The following is a 20432-nucleotide window of genomic DNA, read 5'->3' as shown; positions in this document are numbered from 1 at the left end:
CATCAGCTTCACAAGAATCAGCACCACTCAAGTGCACTTTTCTCTCGCGCACGCGAAAACACAATATCTCTAGTTGCACTTGAAATATCACATAAGCTACGCATTTTTTGTGTACTTCAAAGCTTCATTAACTTGAGATCAACTAGAAAATGAGCTTTCCTAAGCGGTCATAAAAAAGAAGATCATGCTACCACTCATACATAAGTTATTTAGAGCAAATGTGATATACGCTGTCAATCAGCCTCTATGAATCAAAACATGTTAAAATAATAATATCAAGACTTTAGCATCACAAAGCCACAATATGATTACGAGAGACGCCGTAGAGGAGGACCTCGGATATTTCAATCGCCCGGGGCCCTCGAACTGCAGTGACCCCCATGGATGGATGGATGCACTCATGGGGTGACACCCATGGGATGCACCCATGGGGTGACACCCATGGATAGAGATGGATCCATCCATCCATCCATGGATGGATGGATGGATGGATGGATGGATGGATGCACGGACGGACGGACAGAGCACATGCATGTGGTTTAGATGCACTGTACATGTATTCCCTTTGTGGATGCATGGGTGTGGAGCCTCTAGTGATAGACACACTCACTTTCGGAATATGAGGGCACAGGTTCAATTCCTAGCATAGAAAAAAAGTATTTTTCTTTTATTTATGCTTGAGATGTTATTGGGTCTAGCCAGCCACTCGTGGCGCTGAAAGCCACTCAGTAGCTTGGCCACAGGGCTCTATGGGAGTGTCCGCTCTTTATGTAAGTATGTTTCTCTATGGGGCGGTGTGGCAATAAGTTCAAGTGTTTTTACTAACGGACAGCAGCCGCGATCGGAACCTGTGTCACTACACCTATTTAAGTGGGCATAACGTCTCATGCATGCCCCACCGAGACGAACGCGAAGAGATTGGAGTCAGCACGTCTAATGTCACGGCCGTACCGGCTCTACAGTTTATACATACACACTCAGAATGAGGTCCAAAATACCCAGCGGTCATACAATACGCAAGCTGGAAACTGAAGTTGCTCACGCAATGCGGGTAGTGCACAGTTACAGACTCCGAGCCATGAAACAGAGCGGCGCCATGCGCTCAAAACGGTGGTTTGTAATTACTCACGTTACAAACGTGGCGACCTCCGCCTATTGTTTGTGCTACCAAAAATTGTTTATTAAGGTGACACCTCGTCTTTGTTGGGCTCAGCTCGCTCCTACGGCAAATTTTCATATTGGCATGAAACGCCTGTCCACAGTTCCCCATTATAGTCACTAGCGCGTCTCTACACGACGAAGTTACAAAAGGACCGCGCCATCTCTTCTCCAGTGACAAAAATTGTCAACTACTCACTTGAAAAAACATCGCTTTCAGGTTGAAACGTCGATAAACGTCATTTTTCTGGCCTTTGTGCTTGCCACTGCACCACATATTGTTATGAAAAGACGACTAGTATTATCTAATATTGAATAAGGGTAGCGGCATGTGCAGTTTTTGAAATCACATCTTCGTGTGGTGTACTGAGACCTTATGAGATAATGCATCAGAAGTTGAGGGTATTTCCTCCGCTGACCTGTCAACCGCAACGATACGCCGGCACTCCGGTCGCACTCGTGGCAGCAGTGCTTCCTTTGTAAAGCTCCCCGATCCGCAACCAACGTCAAGGTACTGTTGATCGGCGTGGATGGCGGGCTGGGAGAATCGAACAGCATCGAGAGCCCTGAGATTCTCTGCGTGGACCCATGGCTTCAGCGATTCGTAGGCACCCGTATCAAGGCTCCATGCTGGTTGTAGCCGTACGATAGCTTTGGTTGATTCTTTTGAGAGCCAAGAAGCCCACATTGTTGTCGCTATTGATGGCAGCAATGACCTGTTGAAAAACAGTGAGGACAAAAAATACGTTTGATACCTCTGTCATAGCAATCGCAGTACGACGAAGATAAAATTTGTTGTCAAATAAATATTTTAATGTTCATTGTGCGTAATACAACAAAGTTTCCACAATGTCTATTGTTTTGCAGCTATGTAACTGTTTAACGGAGATGCACCCACGTTAACGCTTGTTTGTAATTCTCTATCCAGACGAATAACGTCGATGATCACTCATTAAACAAATACTTAATAAACGAATCCTTGAGTATACCCTTGTGTAACTGCAGCAGTGTAGTCAGAGAAATCGGCTCGACCACCAGAGGAGCGTGGCTAATTGGATGCAGAACTTGGTCTACGGTCACCATTCCATAGGCATGGTCTAAGTTATTGGAAACCATGGCGGGACTACAGGGAAATAAAAAGCGCGTTGTGTGTCCTGCATGGCAGAGCTGGGATTCCACTCGAGACGAGCGTCAGTGACAAGCGTAGTGTTCCAGCCAGCTGATGTACGCGCACGTCGCAGAGTTGTTTTTGCAATGAGTCGATGCTGTGAGTGGTACTGACACTTTGGCTAAGGTATCCACCTCGTGGTGTATTAAGACATTGACAAACTCGCACTTATGTTGAAAACGCGCAAAATGAGACGACCTTTGCCAGTGAAGCACACAGATACACCGCCAATGTTTTTCACTATATTTTTCCCGGAGGGCGATACCGCAACGCCTACCAAAAGAGCTGTGACAAGAAAGTGTAAGATATAAAATGCTGATTTGTAACGCACCTGAAACTATGTGACTATGCCAAAGTGAGCAGCCTACCTGGCATCAGCTGCCACAGTCCAGAGGTCATCAAATTTTTTCTAAAGATCTCATACTGGCAATTTTTCACAGCATTTTCGTTCTGGACAAACATCACTCAAGACCTGGTGGACTCTGGCATAAAATACTTTCGTATACACAAGCTTATCACAAAAAGACTTTCGGAAGTGAGACGTGAACAGTAAACTTTGAATAACTGTCGTGAAGAACTACATGTTATTACACAGTACAGGTTTTAACATTTATTGTACACTTAATTCGTATAATGACCCATCGATAGGCATGGTGGTTGGTAGATTGGAAGTCGTTTGTTCGCGTGAGATGACCTTGTGGGGGCAATTCTTAGGGTGAGCACGTACTTCCACTTGACGTATTCACTTGTTCCTAAGGAGCTATCGAGAAAATCGCGAACATTCACAATGCAATAGAAATCTGTGAAGTGGCCCATGAGATAACCGTAACAGAGCTACTTGCGTCGGAGAACAATGGATTCATATCCTTGCTGTGATCTCTCCGAATGTTTCAATGGACCAGCAGGCACACTGCCATCCTAATTAAGACTGTCTCTTGGTTCCCCTTCTTCGTCCCTTGTCTTGTCTTGCGTCAAATATTTAGCGCTGCGAGATCAGATATGCTCTTCCACATCAACCTCTATACCATGGTGTAAGGTATATACTCCGTGTCCTGAACTCCCTCCAAGCCCTAGAAGATGTTCTACAGCAGGATACAGGCACTCTCATACCACCGTGTCTCTGCTCTCTCCACCTTAACCTTTCTGGTGTGAAGAAAGGTGTGCTTAGGAGGCGTCTCGCAGGCGCGGCTTTTGCAACGGCTATTATACCATCGTGTATTCGGTCGCATTAGCAGTTGGTGATACATGTTCGTACGGTTTCATTGCAGTTACGCAAGTACATGCATACAATCTTCTTGGAAATGCCAAGGAATACAGTCATAACACTCTTGCTACCTTCAGCACGCCGGCTTTTGGTACTTTGGCACAACCAATCACGACCGCTGGATAGATAGCAACACAATCCACTAAACAGCACTTCATACAGAAGACTGGCCTAACTGCGCAAATAAATATACATATACGGAAAGATGTGATGCATTGCGTCGCAACAAAAAGAAGCTGTTTCAGCGGAAATTCCCAGTGCACGCTAATTGTAATCTCTAACATACGTGTCATTTGCCGAGTAAATCGGCTAATAATAATCTCTCCTAACTGAATCGTTCGATTCCGACCGGCGAAGGAAATCGATACAGTTATCAGCCCCTCAGTAACTATGCAAGAATAAGAAGTCAGACTTTCGCGGAAGTATTCGCTTACATCTTCGTTCTTCAGACGGAAATAGTAAACATTTCGTAAAAAAGGAGTATCTGACAAAGCTTCTCTCATGAACTGAACCTCACTATTTCATCATGATTTCGACAGCTGCAAATACATGATTGACTCTAGATCCTGCTTTACTTTTGTGCTATTATTGTTGCTTAAGTTGTCTCCCTCGCTCATTAGGCAAACCCTCCAAAGCATGATGATGCACTAATTGACGTGCATTCAACCTGCGACCTTTCATCGGAAAGGAATAATATGTTTCTCTTGTTGCGTTTCCCTCATGAGGATCTCTAGCGTGACACTCACAGCTCCATGTTGATAATCTCATTGTCACAGAACGAGCGCTAAAAAGAGAGCGCGCCGCCAAATCCTTGCGACAACGGGCGGTAGAAACGCCGCGAGGTAAAAAGAAAAAAAAAAGAAAGCAAACATCCAAGGCTCCCGGGCGCGCGCTCTCCTCGCAGAAGCACGGCTTCGCAGACGAACCTCCTCACCCCACAGCGGCGGCCGGGCAAGCGCTAGAAATTTCCAGAACGAAGGAGGCGTGGCTACGCCGAGCTGAGTCACCCGACGCGGAGGGCTGACAAACCGTCTCGCCTCTCTCCAGCCTTCGCTGCGTATCGCGCCGACGAAAGGACGAGAAAATTCTGGAAAGTGGCGCGGAAGGTATTTAATCGAGCGGCCGAGACGAGAAAGCAGGAGGAGACGGAAGTTAACGCCAGAGCGCGTAGGAATTCCGCCGTGGAGTCGGCGAAGGTTCTGCCCGTAGTGACAGAACAGGAGGAGACGGAAGTGAGCGCGAGAGTGCGTAGAGAGTCCGCCGTGTAGTCGGCGAAGTTTGTGGTCCGTAGGGACGGCTCGAGCTACAGGCAAGAGCGTGGGTTTACCGCTATCGAGCGAAGACGCGGGCAACAGCTGCGTGTGTGAAGCCGACGGGTTCCGGCGAAGAAGTTGAAGTTTGAAGAGTGGCCAATTGAAGACGGGAGGTTTCCTGGAAGAGAAACTCCAGAGAGCTGCGGAACGACAACAACGCTGGACTTTGAGTGAGTGATTCTCGGAAGAGTATCATTCAGACTTTTGTTCCAAGGACTTTGGACTGAATAGGTTTTATATCTCTTTGGTCTTTAAGTGTCTTGGTTGTTCAATGCATGCGACTGCATTGTAGTGCGTATTGTTGTCTGTGTCCGTTGTTTCAAGTGTGGTTGATTGTACTGTGTAGTACATTGTTTGTTTGGTGACGTATTGTATGTAACTATTGTGGAGTGTGCATACGTGTGTATTGCGTTTTGATCTGCCGTTAATGAGAATATAATTTTGTTTGTTTATCAACTCTCGGCTCTGTCTTGTTCTTTGGGCCACAGCCGGCGTCCGCTGGCGCACCAATAAGGACCACTTCTAAATTGTCCACGCTTTCGTGGTGCGGTTCGGGGGGCCGATACTTCGGCTCTTGGAATTAGCCCGGCGATCGCCTCCCTAATAACGGGACAGGTGTGACAATTAATCTGGCGTCCGCGAGACAGGACCTTTTGGTGCACAGTGTGTCCAAAGTGGTGAGAAAGAGCCTCGAGTTGTTGATAGTGCTATCGGAACGATTTTGTGTGTTGTTCAGTGTTCTCGTTAACGAGTGCAGGGGAGTGTTCCGATAGACTGATTTAGGCAGATACTTTTTGCACGCGGCAAGGTTTTAGTTGCGAGTTGCGAGACACAATGGATCTCGAAAAGTTAGTTGCTCTTGGTGAAAAGATGGGTCTTTCTGGCGTCGAACTACGGAAGTGGGTCACCCAGAAGGAAAAAGAAGAAAAAGAGAGAGCCAAAGAAGAAAAAGCAGCCGAGCTGGAAAAAGAGAGGTTGGCGGTCGAAAGAGCCAAAGCGGAAAAAGAAGCTGAGGTGGAGAGAGAGGTTGGCGGCAGAGAGGGCCAAGGAAGAAAAGGCAGCTGAGTTGGAGAGAGAAAGGCTGGCCGCTGAAAGGGCGAAAGAAGAAAGAGAGGCAAAAGAGCGACAGCTGAAGGAAGAACGAGAGCAGCAATTGAAGTTGGAGCTGGAGCGAGAAAAGTTGGCAGCCGAAAGGGCGAGAGAAGAAAGAGAGGCAAAAGAGCGCCAGCAGAAAGAAGAAAGAGAGGAAAGGGAACGGCAGCGGCAGCACGAGATAGAACTCGAACGGCTCCGTTTGCAACAGCGAAGTGAAACTCCCGTCCAACCTAGAGTTGAAAGCAGCGAACGGGAAGATCATGGCTTCCGCTTGAACCCAAGCAAGTTGCTCGTGGCGTTTGATGAAAGGAAGGACGACCTTGACGCGTACCTTCACCGATTTGAGACGATTGCGAAGAGCCAGAATTGGCCGGAACATCAATGGGCAACTGCTTTGAGTACTTGCTTGAGTGGTGAAGCGCTCAGTGTGTACGGTAGGCTGACGCCGACCGATGCAGCCAACTATGCAAAGGTGAAAGCTGCTTTGCTGAAGCGATTTAGATTTACCGTGGAAGGATTCCGGGACAGATTTCGGACAGGAAAGCCAGCTGATGGTGAAACGGCTACGCAGTATGCCGCCCGACTTTGCCATTATTTCGACAGATGGATTGAACTTTCAGGGACAGCACAGGAGTACGATGAGCTTAGAGAGCTCCTAATTAGAGAACAATTTCTTACTAGTTGCCACCCAAGCCTGTCGCTGTATTTGAAAGAGAGGAAGGCGGAGTCATTTGAAGGAATGCTTGAATTGGCTGATCAATTCTTGGAAGCGCAAGGTGGCACTAATTTGGCCAAGGTAAAGAAGGAGTGCCCCGACGATTCGAAGAAATTGGCTCCCGAAGAAAAGAAGCGTGCACCAGAGAGCATTCCGCGATGTTTTCTGTGTAACCGAGTGGGTCATCGCGCGAAAAACTGTCGAACGATCTTTACGAGCCCTACGGTAGTGAAATGTTTTAAGTGTGGTCAGACTGGGCACAAAGCAGATGCATGTCGAAACGGAGCGAGTCAAACTCACCAGGTATCCTGTGTGCAAGCGGCACCGAAATCCGGTGATAATGCCGTCACCGATGGATTCGTAGAGCTGAAGAATGGGGAGAAAATTCCTATTGTGGGTGCTGTAATGTCAAAACAGCCAACCGGTGTTACGAAAGGAATGCCAACGCTGCCTGGAAAAGTTGCGGGCAAAAAGATTACGGTGTTAAGAGATACCGGCAGTTCCACTGTTATCGTGCGGAGAAATTTGGTACGGGAAAGAGAGTTGACAGGCAGAACTAAACCGGTTTGCCTAATTGACCGTACGGTCCGGATGCTTCCCGAAGCAGAAATTGAGGTTGAAACCCCGTACTTCAGCGGGAAGGTTACTGCGTTATGCATGACGACCCCCCTGTATGACCTTGTCATCGGAAACATCGACGGGGCGCGAGGGCCAAGTGATCCAGAATGTTTGGGAGAAGACCCGAAGATAGAGCCCTCGCCAACACAGCGGCCGCGAGATACAGTGGAGGAGCATCCCGTGACGAGTCTCACTAGAGCCCAAGGAGAAGCTGCGGCGCAAGAGACAGCGAAGGAGAAGACGATCGTGTCGAATAAGTTCACAGGCCGAGCAACTGGACGTACGTCGGCACGACCTCAACCGACTGACAGTGTAAAGGAGACGGAGCTGGCCAGCCGGGCAAAATGTAGAGGCATGATCAAGCGGGTAAATAAACAGACAGGACCCGACGAATGTAATGACGCGTTAACGGTGTCGGAAGAGACAACGATGGCTGAGACGACGCCTCAGATATCGTCGTTGGAAAGGGCTCGCCGGAAAAGAACGTGGAAGCACAAGAAGAGATCGAGCGAGCACCGCAAAAAGGGGCGCAAGCGCTGTTCGAAGTATTCAGGATAAGTGCTGAGGTCGAACCAGAATGTGTTTGGCAGTGTTGAGTGCCATATGTTGTGTTATTGTTCTTGTTATCCTGTGTCTCAAGTGTATGTCGAGCGAGTCAGTGTTCTGTGCGATGATGTGATGTAAAGTGTTGTATAATTGTTGTATCGACAGAACTTTGTACGTTTGTATTGTTTGGAATGTGTGATGAAGTGTTGTAGGCATGTACCTGTGGCTATATTTCATGTGTTGTGGAATTGAACTACAATGTAAGATTGTATTGCGTGATCTATTGTGAATGTGAAGTGTTATGAGCGACTGATGGTGTTACAGTCTGTGAGAGTGTGTGGTGACTTTCCGCGCTCGTTTGTGTGGTCTTGAATATTATGAGATAATATTCTTAAAGTGGGGGGGCAGTGTCACAGAACGAGCGCTAAAAAGAGAGCGCGCCGCCAAATCCTTGCGACAACGGGCGGTAGAAACGCCGCGAGGTAAAAAGAAAAAAAAAAAGAAAGCAAACATCCAAGGCTCCCGGGCGCGCGCTCTCCTCGCAGAAGCACGGCTTCGCAGACGAACCTCCTCACCCCACAGCGGCGGCCGGGCAAGCGCTAGAAATTTCCAGAACGAAGGAGGCGTGGCTACGCCGAGCTGAGTCACCCGACGCGGAGGGCTGACAAACCGTCTCGCCTCTCTCCAGCCTTCGCTGCGTATCGCGCCGACGAAAGGACGAGAAAATTCTGGAAAGTGGCGCGGAAGGTATTTAATCGAGCGGCCGAGACGAGAAAGCAGGAGGAGACGGAAGTTAACGCCAGAGCGCGTAGGAATTCCGCCGTGGAGTCGGCGAAGGTTCTGCCCGTAGTGACAGAACAGGAGGAGACGGAAGTGAGCGCGAGAGTGCGTAGAGAGTCCGCCGTGTAGTCGGCGAAGTTTGTGGTCCGTAGGGACGGCTCGAGCTACAGGCAAGAGCGTGGGTTTACCGCTATCGAGCGAAGACGCGGGCAACAGCTGCGTGTGTGAAGCCGACGGGTTCCGGCGAAGAAGTTGAAGTTTGAAGAGTGGCCAATTGAAGACGGGAGGTTTCCTGGAAGAGAAACTCCAGAGAGCTGCGGAACGACAACAACGCTGGACTTTGAGTGAGTGATTCTCGGAAGAGTATCATTCAGACTTTTGTTCCAAGGACTTTGGACTGAATAGGTTTTATATCTCTTTGGTCTTTAAGTGTCTTGGTTGTTCAATGCATGCGACTGCATTGTAGTGCGTATTGTTGTCTGTGTCCGTTGTTTCAAGTGTGGTTGATTGTACTGTGTAGTACATTGTTTGTTTGGTGACGTATTGTATGTAACTATTGTGGAGTGTGCATACGTGTGTATTGCGTTTTGATCTGCCGTTAATGAGAATATAATTTTGTTTGTTTATCAACTCTCGGCTCTGTCTTGTTCTTTGGGCCACAGCCGGCGTCCGCTGGCGCACCAATAAGGACCACTTCTAAATTGTCCACGCTTTCGTGGTGCGGTTCGGGGGGCCGATACTTCGGCTCTTGGAATTAGCCCGGCGATCGCCTCCCTAATAACGGGACAGGTGTGACACTCATCATCACCATGATCAGCCTTACTACGTTAGCTGCTGGACAAAGGCCTCTCAGATCTTCCGCTAGTCAACTCGGTCCTGTGCTTGCTGCTGCCAATTTGTACCCGCAAACTTTTTAATCTCATCAGCCCACCTAACCTTCTGTCTCCCCCTAACCCATTTGCCTTGTCTAGAAATTCAGTTAGTGACCGTTAATGACCCGCGGTTATCCTTTCTACGTGCTCATGCCCGGCCCACGCCCATTTCCTCTTCTTGATTTCAACTATGATATTCTTAACCCCGGTTCGTTCCCTAATCTACTCTGCTCTCTTCTTGTCTTTTAGGGTTACACCTACCACTTTCCTTTCCGTTACTCGTTGCGTCGACCTCAATTTAAGCTTAACCCTCTTTGTAAATCTCCAGGTTTCTGCTTCGTAGCCAAGTACCGGCAAGATGCAGCTGTTATATACCTTCCTCTTGAGGGATAGTGGCAATCTATCTGTCATGATTTGAGAGTGCTTGCCAAATGTGCTCCACTCCATTCTTATTCTTCTAGTTACTTCAGTCTCATGGTTCAGCTCAGCGGTTATTACCTGTCCTAAGTAGACATAGTCTCTTGCAACTTCAAGTACACTATTACCTATCTCGAAGCACTGTTCTCTTCCGAGGTTGTACATTAATTTCGTTTCCTGCTAATTAATTTTAAGACCTTCTTTCATGCTCTCCTTGTCAAACTCCGTAATCATGAGTTGCAATTCGTTCCCCAAGTTATCAGCAATGCAATATCATCGGCGAAGTGCAGGCTACTTAGGTACGCTCCATTAACTCTGATGCCTAACTGTTCCCATTCTAGGCCTCTGAAAACCTCCTTTAAGCACGCGGTAATTAGCATTGGGGAGATTGTGTACCCCTGCTATACACCCTTCTTGGTTGGTATTGCATTGCTCTCTTTATGAAGCACTATGGTAGCAGTTCAACCCTAGTAGATTTATTCCAGGATATTTATATATGCTTTGTCGACACATTGATTCCGCAGTGACTGCAAGACTGAAGATATTTCTACTAAGTCTATCGCCTTCTCGTAATCTATGAAGGCTACGTATAGTGGCTGGCTGTATTCTGAGCATTTCTCTAATACCTGATTGATAGTATGAATGTAGTTGATTGTTGAGTAGCCTGTTCGAAATCCTGCTTGTTCCTTTGGTTGATTGAATTCTAATGTCTTAATTCTCTTAGCAATTATGTTTGTAAATAGCTTGTATACTACGGAGAGCAAGCTGATCGGTCTGTAATTCTTCAAGTCCTTGTCATCTCCTTTCTTATGTATTAGGTTGATTTTAGCATTCTTTCATGATTCTGGTATTCTTCCCGTCCGAAGACACCTCGCAAACTGTGTCGCTAGTTTTTCTAACACAATCTGACTTCAATGTTTCAGCAGATCTCATGTTACTTGATCATCACTAGCAGCTTTGCCTCTTTGCATGCTCTCCGAGGCTTTTCTGACTTCTTCTATCATTACTGGTGGGTTGTCGTTTCGGTTACTGCTAGTTCTTATATTAAGGTCGTGGTTGTGCTGGTTACTGTACAGATCTCTGTAAAAATCCTCCGCTAATTTTGCTATCTTATCCATATTGGTAGTCACTTTGCCTTCCTTGTCTTTTAGTGCATGCATCTAATTTTTGCCTATACCAAGTTTTCTCTTCACAGCTTTTACACTTCCTTCGTTTTTCAGAGCGTATTCCATTCTGTCCATGTTATTCCTTCTTATATTGGATACCTTACGTTTATTAATCAACTTCGAAAGCTTTACCAACTCTATTTTGTCGGTTGTACTCGAGGCTTTCGTGCTTTGACGCTTCTTAATGAGATTCTTCGTTTCCTGGAACAGCTTGCCGGCGTCCTGTCTAACTACAGTACCTCCAACTGCCACTGCACATTCCGTAATGATAATCGTCAGATTATCATTCATTGCGTCAACGCTAAGGCTGTTTTCCTGGATAAAGGCCGAGTACTTGTTCTGAAGCGAGACTCTGAATTCCTGTACTTTCCCTCTCAAAGCTAGCTCAACGTCGACTATCTCCTTCTAATTCATTATGCTTCTTCAGCCAAGAATGAAAAACAGTCAGTGTGATCGTACATATTTAGGGTGAGTGTTAATTGAAGGGCTTGTTTGATTTGTTAGACGCACTATTTTCTTGAGAACTAACCAACAATATTACAAAGTAAAATATAGAAGTAGTTATTAGAAGTATTTGTAATGTAAATATGGTGATATGAAAGTAGACGAAAAGGTAACTTGCCACCGGCAGGATGCGCACCTGCGACCGTCAAATAAAACGTCCGAGTCTCTACTACTGAGCTATGGTGGCACAAATAACCCCGTCCAAATTATCGGGTATATATGTGCATTTAAACGTGGAGCCTCAGTTAACGCCTCCTGCTGCCATGACAGCGAGTGTGGAACATTCGTTCTTGTCTGTTTGTCGTCACGTAATACGAGAACTTATTACGAGATGGCAGCTGATGAATTATCCCTCGCATTCGCATACCACCTCAAGGCCTCTGGTCTGCCTGAACAACACCCTTGCTATGAATGAAGGAAAGTGTACATTCACGGAATAATTTTATTTATTTTGACACAATAACAATAATACGTAACAAACAATAATACCAAGGAAGTATACGGGACGCATAAAAACGTGTATGGGGAAGTGTAGGAAATAAAATTGCGTACTGCGTGACGCTAAACAGGCAAGAAACCGTGTTTCACACTCGCTGTAATGGCAACAGGTGGCGTTGACTGAGGCTCCACATCTAAATCCACACATATGCCCTATAAAGTGCATCAGAGAATAGATGCCACCGTAGCTAAGCGGTAGAGCTTCGGCCAGGATATTTAAAGTTGCATGTTTGGATCATGTCAATGGCAAGTCATATTTTCGTCCATTTTCCCTTCTTCACAACTACATTACATTTAGTTCTCATAACATGCCTCATATTTTCCTAGGTAGTGTTGTCTATTCGTTCTCTTTTATATTTGTGTTCAACAAAGACAAACGAGCCCTTAAAACTTTCCACTTCTTGCCAAAATTAGGTAGGTTTGGAAGGAAGGAATACGATATAGGAAAGGGAGGGCTGTTAACCAGTTTGGCATAACCTGTGTGCTACCGTACACAGAGGGAAGGGATCGGGAGTTGAAAGAACAGTAAATAGAGAAAGAAAGAGAGGGGGATCACACATGCAGACTCATAAAATCACCACGCAGTGTGACACCGGAAAGACAGGACCATATCTTCTGCAACTGTTTTCGCTACACTGTGCAGAGACAGTCCCCCTCATTCGCTCTCGCTCGTCTAGATAACAAATATATGAAGACAAAAACAATTGTCCAATATCATCATGAAAAGTTATCGGGATTTCAAGCAACCAAGGCATAGCTGAAATGAAAGACAGTAGACTTGCACACGTGATTTTTCACTCGCAATGATGTCGTATATAAGATTTTCCACAGCAGCGCACGGGCGCAACTATGCTTTACCACGTGATAGTAGTAAGTGGCCTTCTTCCAGCCAGATTCCTCCCTAACTACCTAGGGCCTCATGAACATAAACTGAAGAGTTTTGTTTTACTTTATAAGGTTTCAATTTAAACAGCAATGATTCTCCTACTATCTAATGTTCAAACAGCAAATCTATAATTAGTATAGAATTGTTTACCTCAGTTCATATTAGGGCGATTCTAATAGTAATTATGTTAGCAACGTCTAATCAGCCCGGTTTTAACCAGCGTGCTCACGATAAACGTCAAGTTGAATAGCATGATTCAGTTAGTGCGTCAACGAGCATAATTTAATTAGCACTGTTCTCGCTTTACCTGACTTAGTTATGGTGGTTTTATTAGGATTCGGCGTAATTACCTCAGTCTTACGACGACCTCGCTTAGTTACCTTGTTCGTAACATGTGCTAGCCTAACTAGCCAAGTATACTTCCCGACCACATAGCTAATAAGCCCGTCACACATGCTCGTTTGCTGGTGAACGATGAAGACGACAAAGAAGGCGTGCTCTGGCCGAGCAGCGTGCTTGATGTATGGGATGACCGTGATGATTAACACGTGACTTAGGTTTAGTTGCGATCGCAATGTTGTGAGGCGCTCAGCTGGAACGAGTTTCAGAGTCCAGCCTGCAGAATATTCTCAAGCAGACTTAGGTCAGTCATTTAAAGCTTCAAAATGAATTTAAACAACTCGTGCCTGTAAAAGTATCATCAAGATAAGCTTCTGGCACGTTTTTTGCATGCGTGCACGTTTTCGCCAGTGGAACGACAAACAAATGAAAGGGACCTCTGATTTGAAAAAAAAACGGTCAGCTTTGTCGACCGTCTTTGACGCAAAATCAAATCATCTTATATCCCAGAAAGAAACAGGTTCTGGAGAGGTTCACTGGCTAAAAGCTGTTTATGGACAGCTTGACGATGCCAGTGAACACTATACAAGGCAGGTGGGACAATGAGAAAGATGTGTATAACAATAAAGACCATAAGCTAGCATTACAATACCAAATACGGTGTAATAAAAACATATTTATACATTCCTACGAAGACATCCTTATACCAGCATAGCACAAAAATTACATGGACGCGAGCAAAAAGAAAAAAACGAAGAAAAACAAAAGAAAAATCCAGCAACCATAACACCATTATTGCCAAAATATAATAAATATTTAAAAATAGATAAATGATGAAAATATCAGGGAAGACATACAGATTTGCTCCTCGTGTATGTGCTGCATCATACAATGTACATAACATGTCAGACAAACAAAATTTTACAGACAGAATTATATCATATAACTTATCCGGTACAGCATGGATGCACACACTGAAAGAAAAATGAAATTGTACTATCGTACAGACAGCACATTTTAAACGTGAAAAAGTTAGCCTATATTTACAAAAAAGGATCGTAGTTCTTTTAACGAGAAACTGCTTACGTGACTGTATTTATTAGGAATCATTGGTAAATTTTATTGCAATGTTTGAGATTTGTAATTAATGCGAAACCTCGGAACAATTCAAACATCACTGCTTCTTGTTCCTAACAAAACTTTTTTTGCAGTTAGACATGCGGTATTTTTAATGAACTGTTTACACGAAATGGAGGAGAAATAGCAGGATCGCAGAATGCGAAAGATATACATATATTCCACTTTAATAATACCGTAGTCCCGGCACACAAGCTGTGTTGATGACAAATAATCTAAATTAGCGACATGTCTAATAATTTTTTTCTGCATGGTCGGAAGTTTCATTATGTTAGTTTTTGTCGTGGTTGCCCACACCAAACTGCAGTAATTTATGTGCGAAAGAAAAAAGAGCATGGTATATTTGCAGTTTCACCTTTGCAGGTAAGATATGTCTGCAACGAGCTAGCACACCAACTACACTAGAGGCTTTTTTGCAGATGTCAACGACGTGTTGGTTCCAGCTGAGGTTTGATGAAAACGTGACGCCAAGAATTTTATGTTCATCCACAAAACGAATGTCTTCACCTGCGTAAGCTAATGCTTGTGTTGATGAAAATATTTTGTTTTTAGCTCGGAATACGATGGCTTTTGTTTTCAGTAGATTAATTTTCAATAAATTTTTGCTAGACCACAAGAAAAGCTTGTTCAATAGCTTATTACACCGGATAATTAGCTCATTTGCGTCAGGGCCTGAAAAAAGTGAGTTCGTGTCATCAGCATATATAACAAATCTCACACTGGGATAAATATCCACGATGTCATTTATGTAAGCATTAAATAACAGCGGCCCCAGTACGCTTCCCTGGGGCACACCATTTAGAACAGGTAAATATGATGACGTATGAGTGCTTAACTTAACGCATTGCTGTCTATTTTGCAAGTATGACTTTATCAACTGAAGTGCCGTGCCACGGATTCCGTATGATTCAAGCTTAAGCAGTAAAACGGTATGATTAATGCAATCGAAAGCCTTGCTGAAATCAAGAAAAACAGCTAACGTGAAAAGATTTCTTTCAAAATTTTGCAGTATCATTTCCTTAAGTGTTAATAGGGCCGTCTCCGTTGACCTTCCTTTCCTAAAACGAAACTGAAAGTCAGTGATTATATTTCTGGAGCAGAAGAAGGCAGATATACGCGTATAGATTAACGTTTCTAATTCCTTAGAAAACACAGGAATAATGAATATAGGTCTATAATTAGTCACCAGGTTACTGTCACCACCCTTGAACAACACAGTCACTCTGCTTCTTTTCATATCTTCTGGAAAAACACCCGACTCAAGTATCAAATTAAAAATTTGGCTGGGCGCAGGAGTAATGCAATCTAAGACATATTTTATAGGTTTTATTTAGATATTGTCAATGTCTAGTGCCTTACTGTTCTTTAGGTTCATGAATGTCGTGTAAATTTCTCGTTCATCCGTTGGTGCTAGAAAAATACTGTCGGGGCTATTATTTCTTGGTGTAGCCCTGAAAGAGTCTGCCTGCAAAGGCACGTTTGGTGATAGACCCACATTGACAAAACGATTATTCAAGTGATCCGGAAGTTCTTTACCAGCGAGCTCGACATTGTCAACGGTAATCTTAGCTGGTGCGGAGTCCCGCTTACCACGACCAAGCACGTCATTAATTAAGCGCCAAACAACGTCAGGGGATTGCTGGGCGCTTTCAGCAAACATTTTCTCGTAGTAAGTTACCTTAGCTCGTTTAAGCTCCCTATACAGCTTGTTACGCGTTTTTTTAAAGTCTGCCAAATCTGTCACCACTCTTGATTTCAAGAATAAGTTGCAAAACTTATTCTTAAGTCGTATCATACTAGCAAGAGAGGGGGTCACCCATGGTTTACGTATTTTTTTAGATAGTTTACCTTGCTTGAATGGGAAGTGTTTTACGTATATATGTACAAAGACATCAAGAAATTTTCGATAGGCTTCGTCTGCAGAAGTTAAGTTGAAAAGAAAAGACTAGTCATGTTCACTAATATCCTTAAAAGATTCGAAACCGTGGTTTGTTACAGTTTGCACTGTGTACGGTTCACGATACATCTCCTTAATATTCGGCTTGTGGGAATAACAAATAAATGCCGGGCAATGATCACTTATATTTGATGAAACTTTTCCACACTGAAATACACTGGCTTCGATATTTGTTAATAATAAGTCAAGGCACGAGACAGATAATGGTGTAACACGTGTTGCTGTGGAAATGACATTCCTAAATCCGAACATTGAAGCGTGTTCAAAAAATTCGTGGTAATAGGGTTATCATTGAAGATATTGATATTGAAATCGCCACTACATACCAGTGTTAAATTATTGGATGATACGTAATGCAGAATTTTATCAAAAAAGCTTTGAAAGCTCCAAATACTGCCCCCTGGAGGACGATACACAGCAGATATCATGTCCGAATTGTGCCCGAGTGCCAATACTTCGTAGTCCTCACACGTGACAAAGAAATCCGATACTAAATTATACTTCCAGCGACCGTCTACGTGAATAGCAACGCCTCCACCACGCCTGTTACGACGGTCAAAGAATAATGTCTCATATCCATTAAACTTCTGCCGGCAGCTTGCGCCGTCATACCAAGTTTCAGTCATCAAGATGACTTGAAGCTTGAAGTGGAAGTCATTGAGACAGTACTGTATGACGTCACTCTTAAACTCTGCAGATCGAGCATTGAAATGCAACACAGTCAAATGGAATCTGTTTTGAGCACTAAGCAAATGAGGCAATACGAACTCATTGTATTCCATCTTTCTTGGACCAAATAGTGAGCCTTTATGAACTAGAAGTTATCTTAGATAAAGAACTTTCATCATGAATCTGAATTACAGCTGAAAGCTCGCTCTGCCTCGCAAAAATCTTGCCATTCTCTGTCCACGCAGATTTCCAGTTGCATTCATGTTTTTTTATTGCCATTCCAAGTAGCCGTTTCAATGGCGGGCAAAGGTGCTCATTGATGTAGATCGGTGTCGAGATATCTATTCCCACGTCTTTGTTTGTTAGTCGAGCCTTCTTTGCTTTCCTCAAAGTTGCATCACGCTTGGCTCTTGATTTGAATCGTACAACGATGTTGGATCGCTCAGGGTTTCGCGTAGGCACTCTGTGACAAGATGCTATGACGGCTTCTCCGATTGGCTCATTAATGGCACTTCCGATCATTGACAGGATATGCGGAACGCTTTCATTTTCTTGTCTAGCAACGCCCTGAATTTTTAGATTAACATTGCGAGAGTACTGCTCGGCAAGCAGAAGTCGCCTTTCCATGTCAGCCCCTCTTGACTCCAAAGCTGTGCACTTAGCCCGAAAAAGCTCATTTTGTTTTTCTTGTTCAACATTTACCGAGACCGCAGTGCTCAGCTTTTGCTTCACTTCCTCAATCGTTTGTCGAGCAAATTCAATGCTGTTAGTCATATTCCGCTGCTCAGTTAATAATTCTCGAATTTCTGTTCGAAGATCCCGTTCTATCATGTATTTATACTTTGCAAGCTCTTGTTTGAATTCCACCCGTAGTTCTTTCTTAAGCTTTAACAGTTCCTTTGCCATAGTTCAACAACAACAGTGTGTGCTTACGCGTCCGTTACAAAAGAAGAAAGTCACAAATTTCACAAGCTTGGCAGCGACGACGAAAAAAAAGAGGAAAAATAAAAGCTACATTGTTCAACCACTAACCTGCAGCGAAAAGGCAGCAAGGATTAGGCGACATCGAAGCGTGTTCGTCGCCACTGCCAAGTGAAAGCCGTCCGCAGCCGACGTAGCCTTTTATGGATGTCTCCGCTGTCCCATGATGCTACAGTGCCGCCGGAAACAGCTGACGGTAGCACCTCCTGGTCGCAGTTTGCTCGGGCCAGCTGGTTACGTATGCACGTGCGATGATCTGCGCCGATTCCAGTGCGAAGTGCAGCTGTGCCGAAGCAGGGATCTGCAGCGAAAAGGCAGCAAGGATTAGGCGATATCGAAGCGTGTTCGTCGCCACTATCAAGTGAAAGCCGTCCACAGCCGACGTAGCCTTTTATGGATGTCTCCGCTGTCCCATGATGCTGCAGTGCCGCCGGAAACAGCAGACGGTAGCACCTCCTGGTCGCAGTTTGCTTGGGCCAGCTGATTACGTATGCACGTGCGATGATCTGCACCGATTCCAGTGCGAAGTGCAGCTGTGCCGAAGCAGGGATCTGCAGCGAAAAGGCAGCAAGGATTAGGCGATATCGAAGCGTGTTCGTCGCCACTGCCAAGTGAGGCTGGGTTCCACCATAATCAATTAAACGCAGTATGCGGAACGGTGCATTTGACTTTTTCGTACGATTGGCTCATTCAAATGGAGGTGCCGCTAAATCTATGAAAGATCACGAGTTTCGCCAAGCTAGAGTGATCCTGCATAACACCCTAGCTCGTCTTCTTTCATGTGCGCTGAGTGACGGCTTTGTGCGAATGCTAAACATAAATGTGTGTACCTTAACTTTCGATCTTCATTCTTTTATCTTCTAATTATTCGCATTCTCACATTCTACCCGAGCAGGAGCCATGTGGCACAAAAAAGACGATGATAAAGCATACTAGGCGACCCACGCCAGCATGCGCTCGAGGAATACCATAGAGCTCGTGGTATACAAACAAATGCGTGAACAAATAGGAGAACTGGACATCATCCCTTGTTCACACTGGTGCATCCGTTTTCTACAAATAAATCAGAGATTCCGTACGTCAAAGCGAATAAAAAAAAGAAAACCCAGGTATACACATCTCTCTGTCTGCTGTCACCATCAGAGGGGTGGAGATGTGTATTCTAGGCCTTTTCATTCACCACAAACTCAGTCCAAATTGTACTACCGCGAAACTCAAAAGAGTAGGCGAACAAGTAGACCGCATAATCTACCGTGTTGTCAACAAGCGGGGGTGGTCTGCGAGGCAGGGATACGCTTCAGCTCGTTCATGCCGCCTTCGTGACTAGCCGGATCTTCTACTTCGTGCCATACCTTCACACTAACATGCAAGAACACAAAATAATTGACGCCGATATCCACAAGGCTAAAAAGAGAGCTCTGGATCTCCCCGTGGATACCTCCAACGCAAAAATCAGGGAGTTGGGGGTGCTCAACTCCTACCAGGAGTGGCGGAAGGCACACCTCATAAATCACTATACGCGCCTTATGCAGACGCCCTCCTGGCTCTGCCTGCTCAACCGCTTACACATTCAACATACTTGCACTCCAGAGGAGACGGAGTGTATTCGAGAAATTTGGCTCCAAATACTTTGGGTCTCTCTGCTCACCACAGCATGGACACGCACACGAATCAAAGCAGGCGACAAGCGCGGACTCGGACACTTGAGAGACAAACTGGTTTCTGGCCTCGTGTGTACTAGGTAAACGTAGCAGGGCCGATGCCCAAGTATTTTACATGGCCGCTGTTGTTCACCAGGGAATGCACGCCAACGGGCACTTTTTCAGAACAACAAAATTCAGAGCGCGCTGAGAAAATACCGATAGCGCTTGCTGCCGCAGATCGCAATTCGAAGACAATAGAGAGTTTGAGATTCGCAGCCCCAAGGAGCATGGGGACCCAAGAAGTTTGCGACCCCCAAGGACGCATGCTCAGAACCCAAGTCAGTATTGGGCTCTTGCGTTCATGTTGATCCAAGGCCCAAAAAATTGGCAAATCCAATGTACAGTGGGAATCTACGATTTTCGAAGAACGAATGAGGAAGGTTGATATGTACCTTTAAACTCAACAGAACGTTAAGAGGCGGACCTAAATTACGCCGTACATCACTACCATGTCATAATTATCACGTTTGCACGTGTCAATTACGTTCATCGGCTATTCACGTCACGTGATACCAAATTCGGTATTGGTAGAGCAAGCGAAACGACCACGAGCACGCTGTCAGCCTAGCTTGTAGTCATTTTAGGGGCGAAGCTCCTTAGGGCGTGGGCTGTGCGTCCCCGGTAGCCTGTATGTAGCCACCTCTAG

At 45.1% G+C, this 20432-nt stretch overlaps 1 protein-coding gene across 6 annotated transcripts in view; it reads right to left on the bottom strand.

Annotated features, from left to right (window-relative positions):
* Nucleotides 1-20432, bottom strand: part of LOC119164566 (juvenile hormone acid O-methyltransferase) — a 162962-nt gene that overhangs the window by 111789 nt on the left and 30741 nt on the right. For 5 of the 6 annotated variants that reach the window (XM_075872568.1, XM_075872570.1, XM_075872569.1 and 2 more), the window contains exon 2: nucleotides 1578-1874. In XM_075872568.1, the coding sequence (XP_075728683.1) occupies nucleotides 1578-1874 (297 nt within the window). Of the gene's footprint in view, nucleotides 1-1577; nucleotides 1875-18134; nucleotides 18284-20432 lie in introns of those variants that run through there. The other variant, XM_075872571.1, reaches the window with a different exon arrangement.

This window comes from Rhipicephalus microplus, chromosome 8 (genome assembly GCF_043290135.1).
Source record: "Rhipicephalus microplus isolate Deutch F79 chromosome 8, USDA_Rmic, whole genome shotgun sequence".
In the NCBI taxonomy this organism is placed as follows: domain Eukaryota; kingdom Metazoa; phylum Arthropoda; class Arachnida; order Ixodida; family Ixodidae; genus Rhipicephalus; species Rhipicephalus microplus.
Note: the sequence above shows the minus strand (reverse complement) of the source record. Positions and strands in the feature narration are given on the sequence as shown.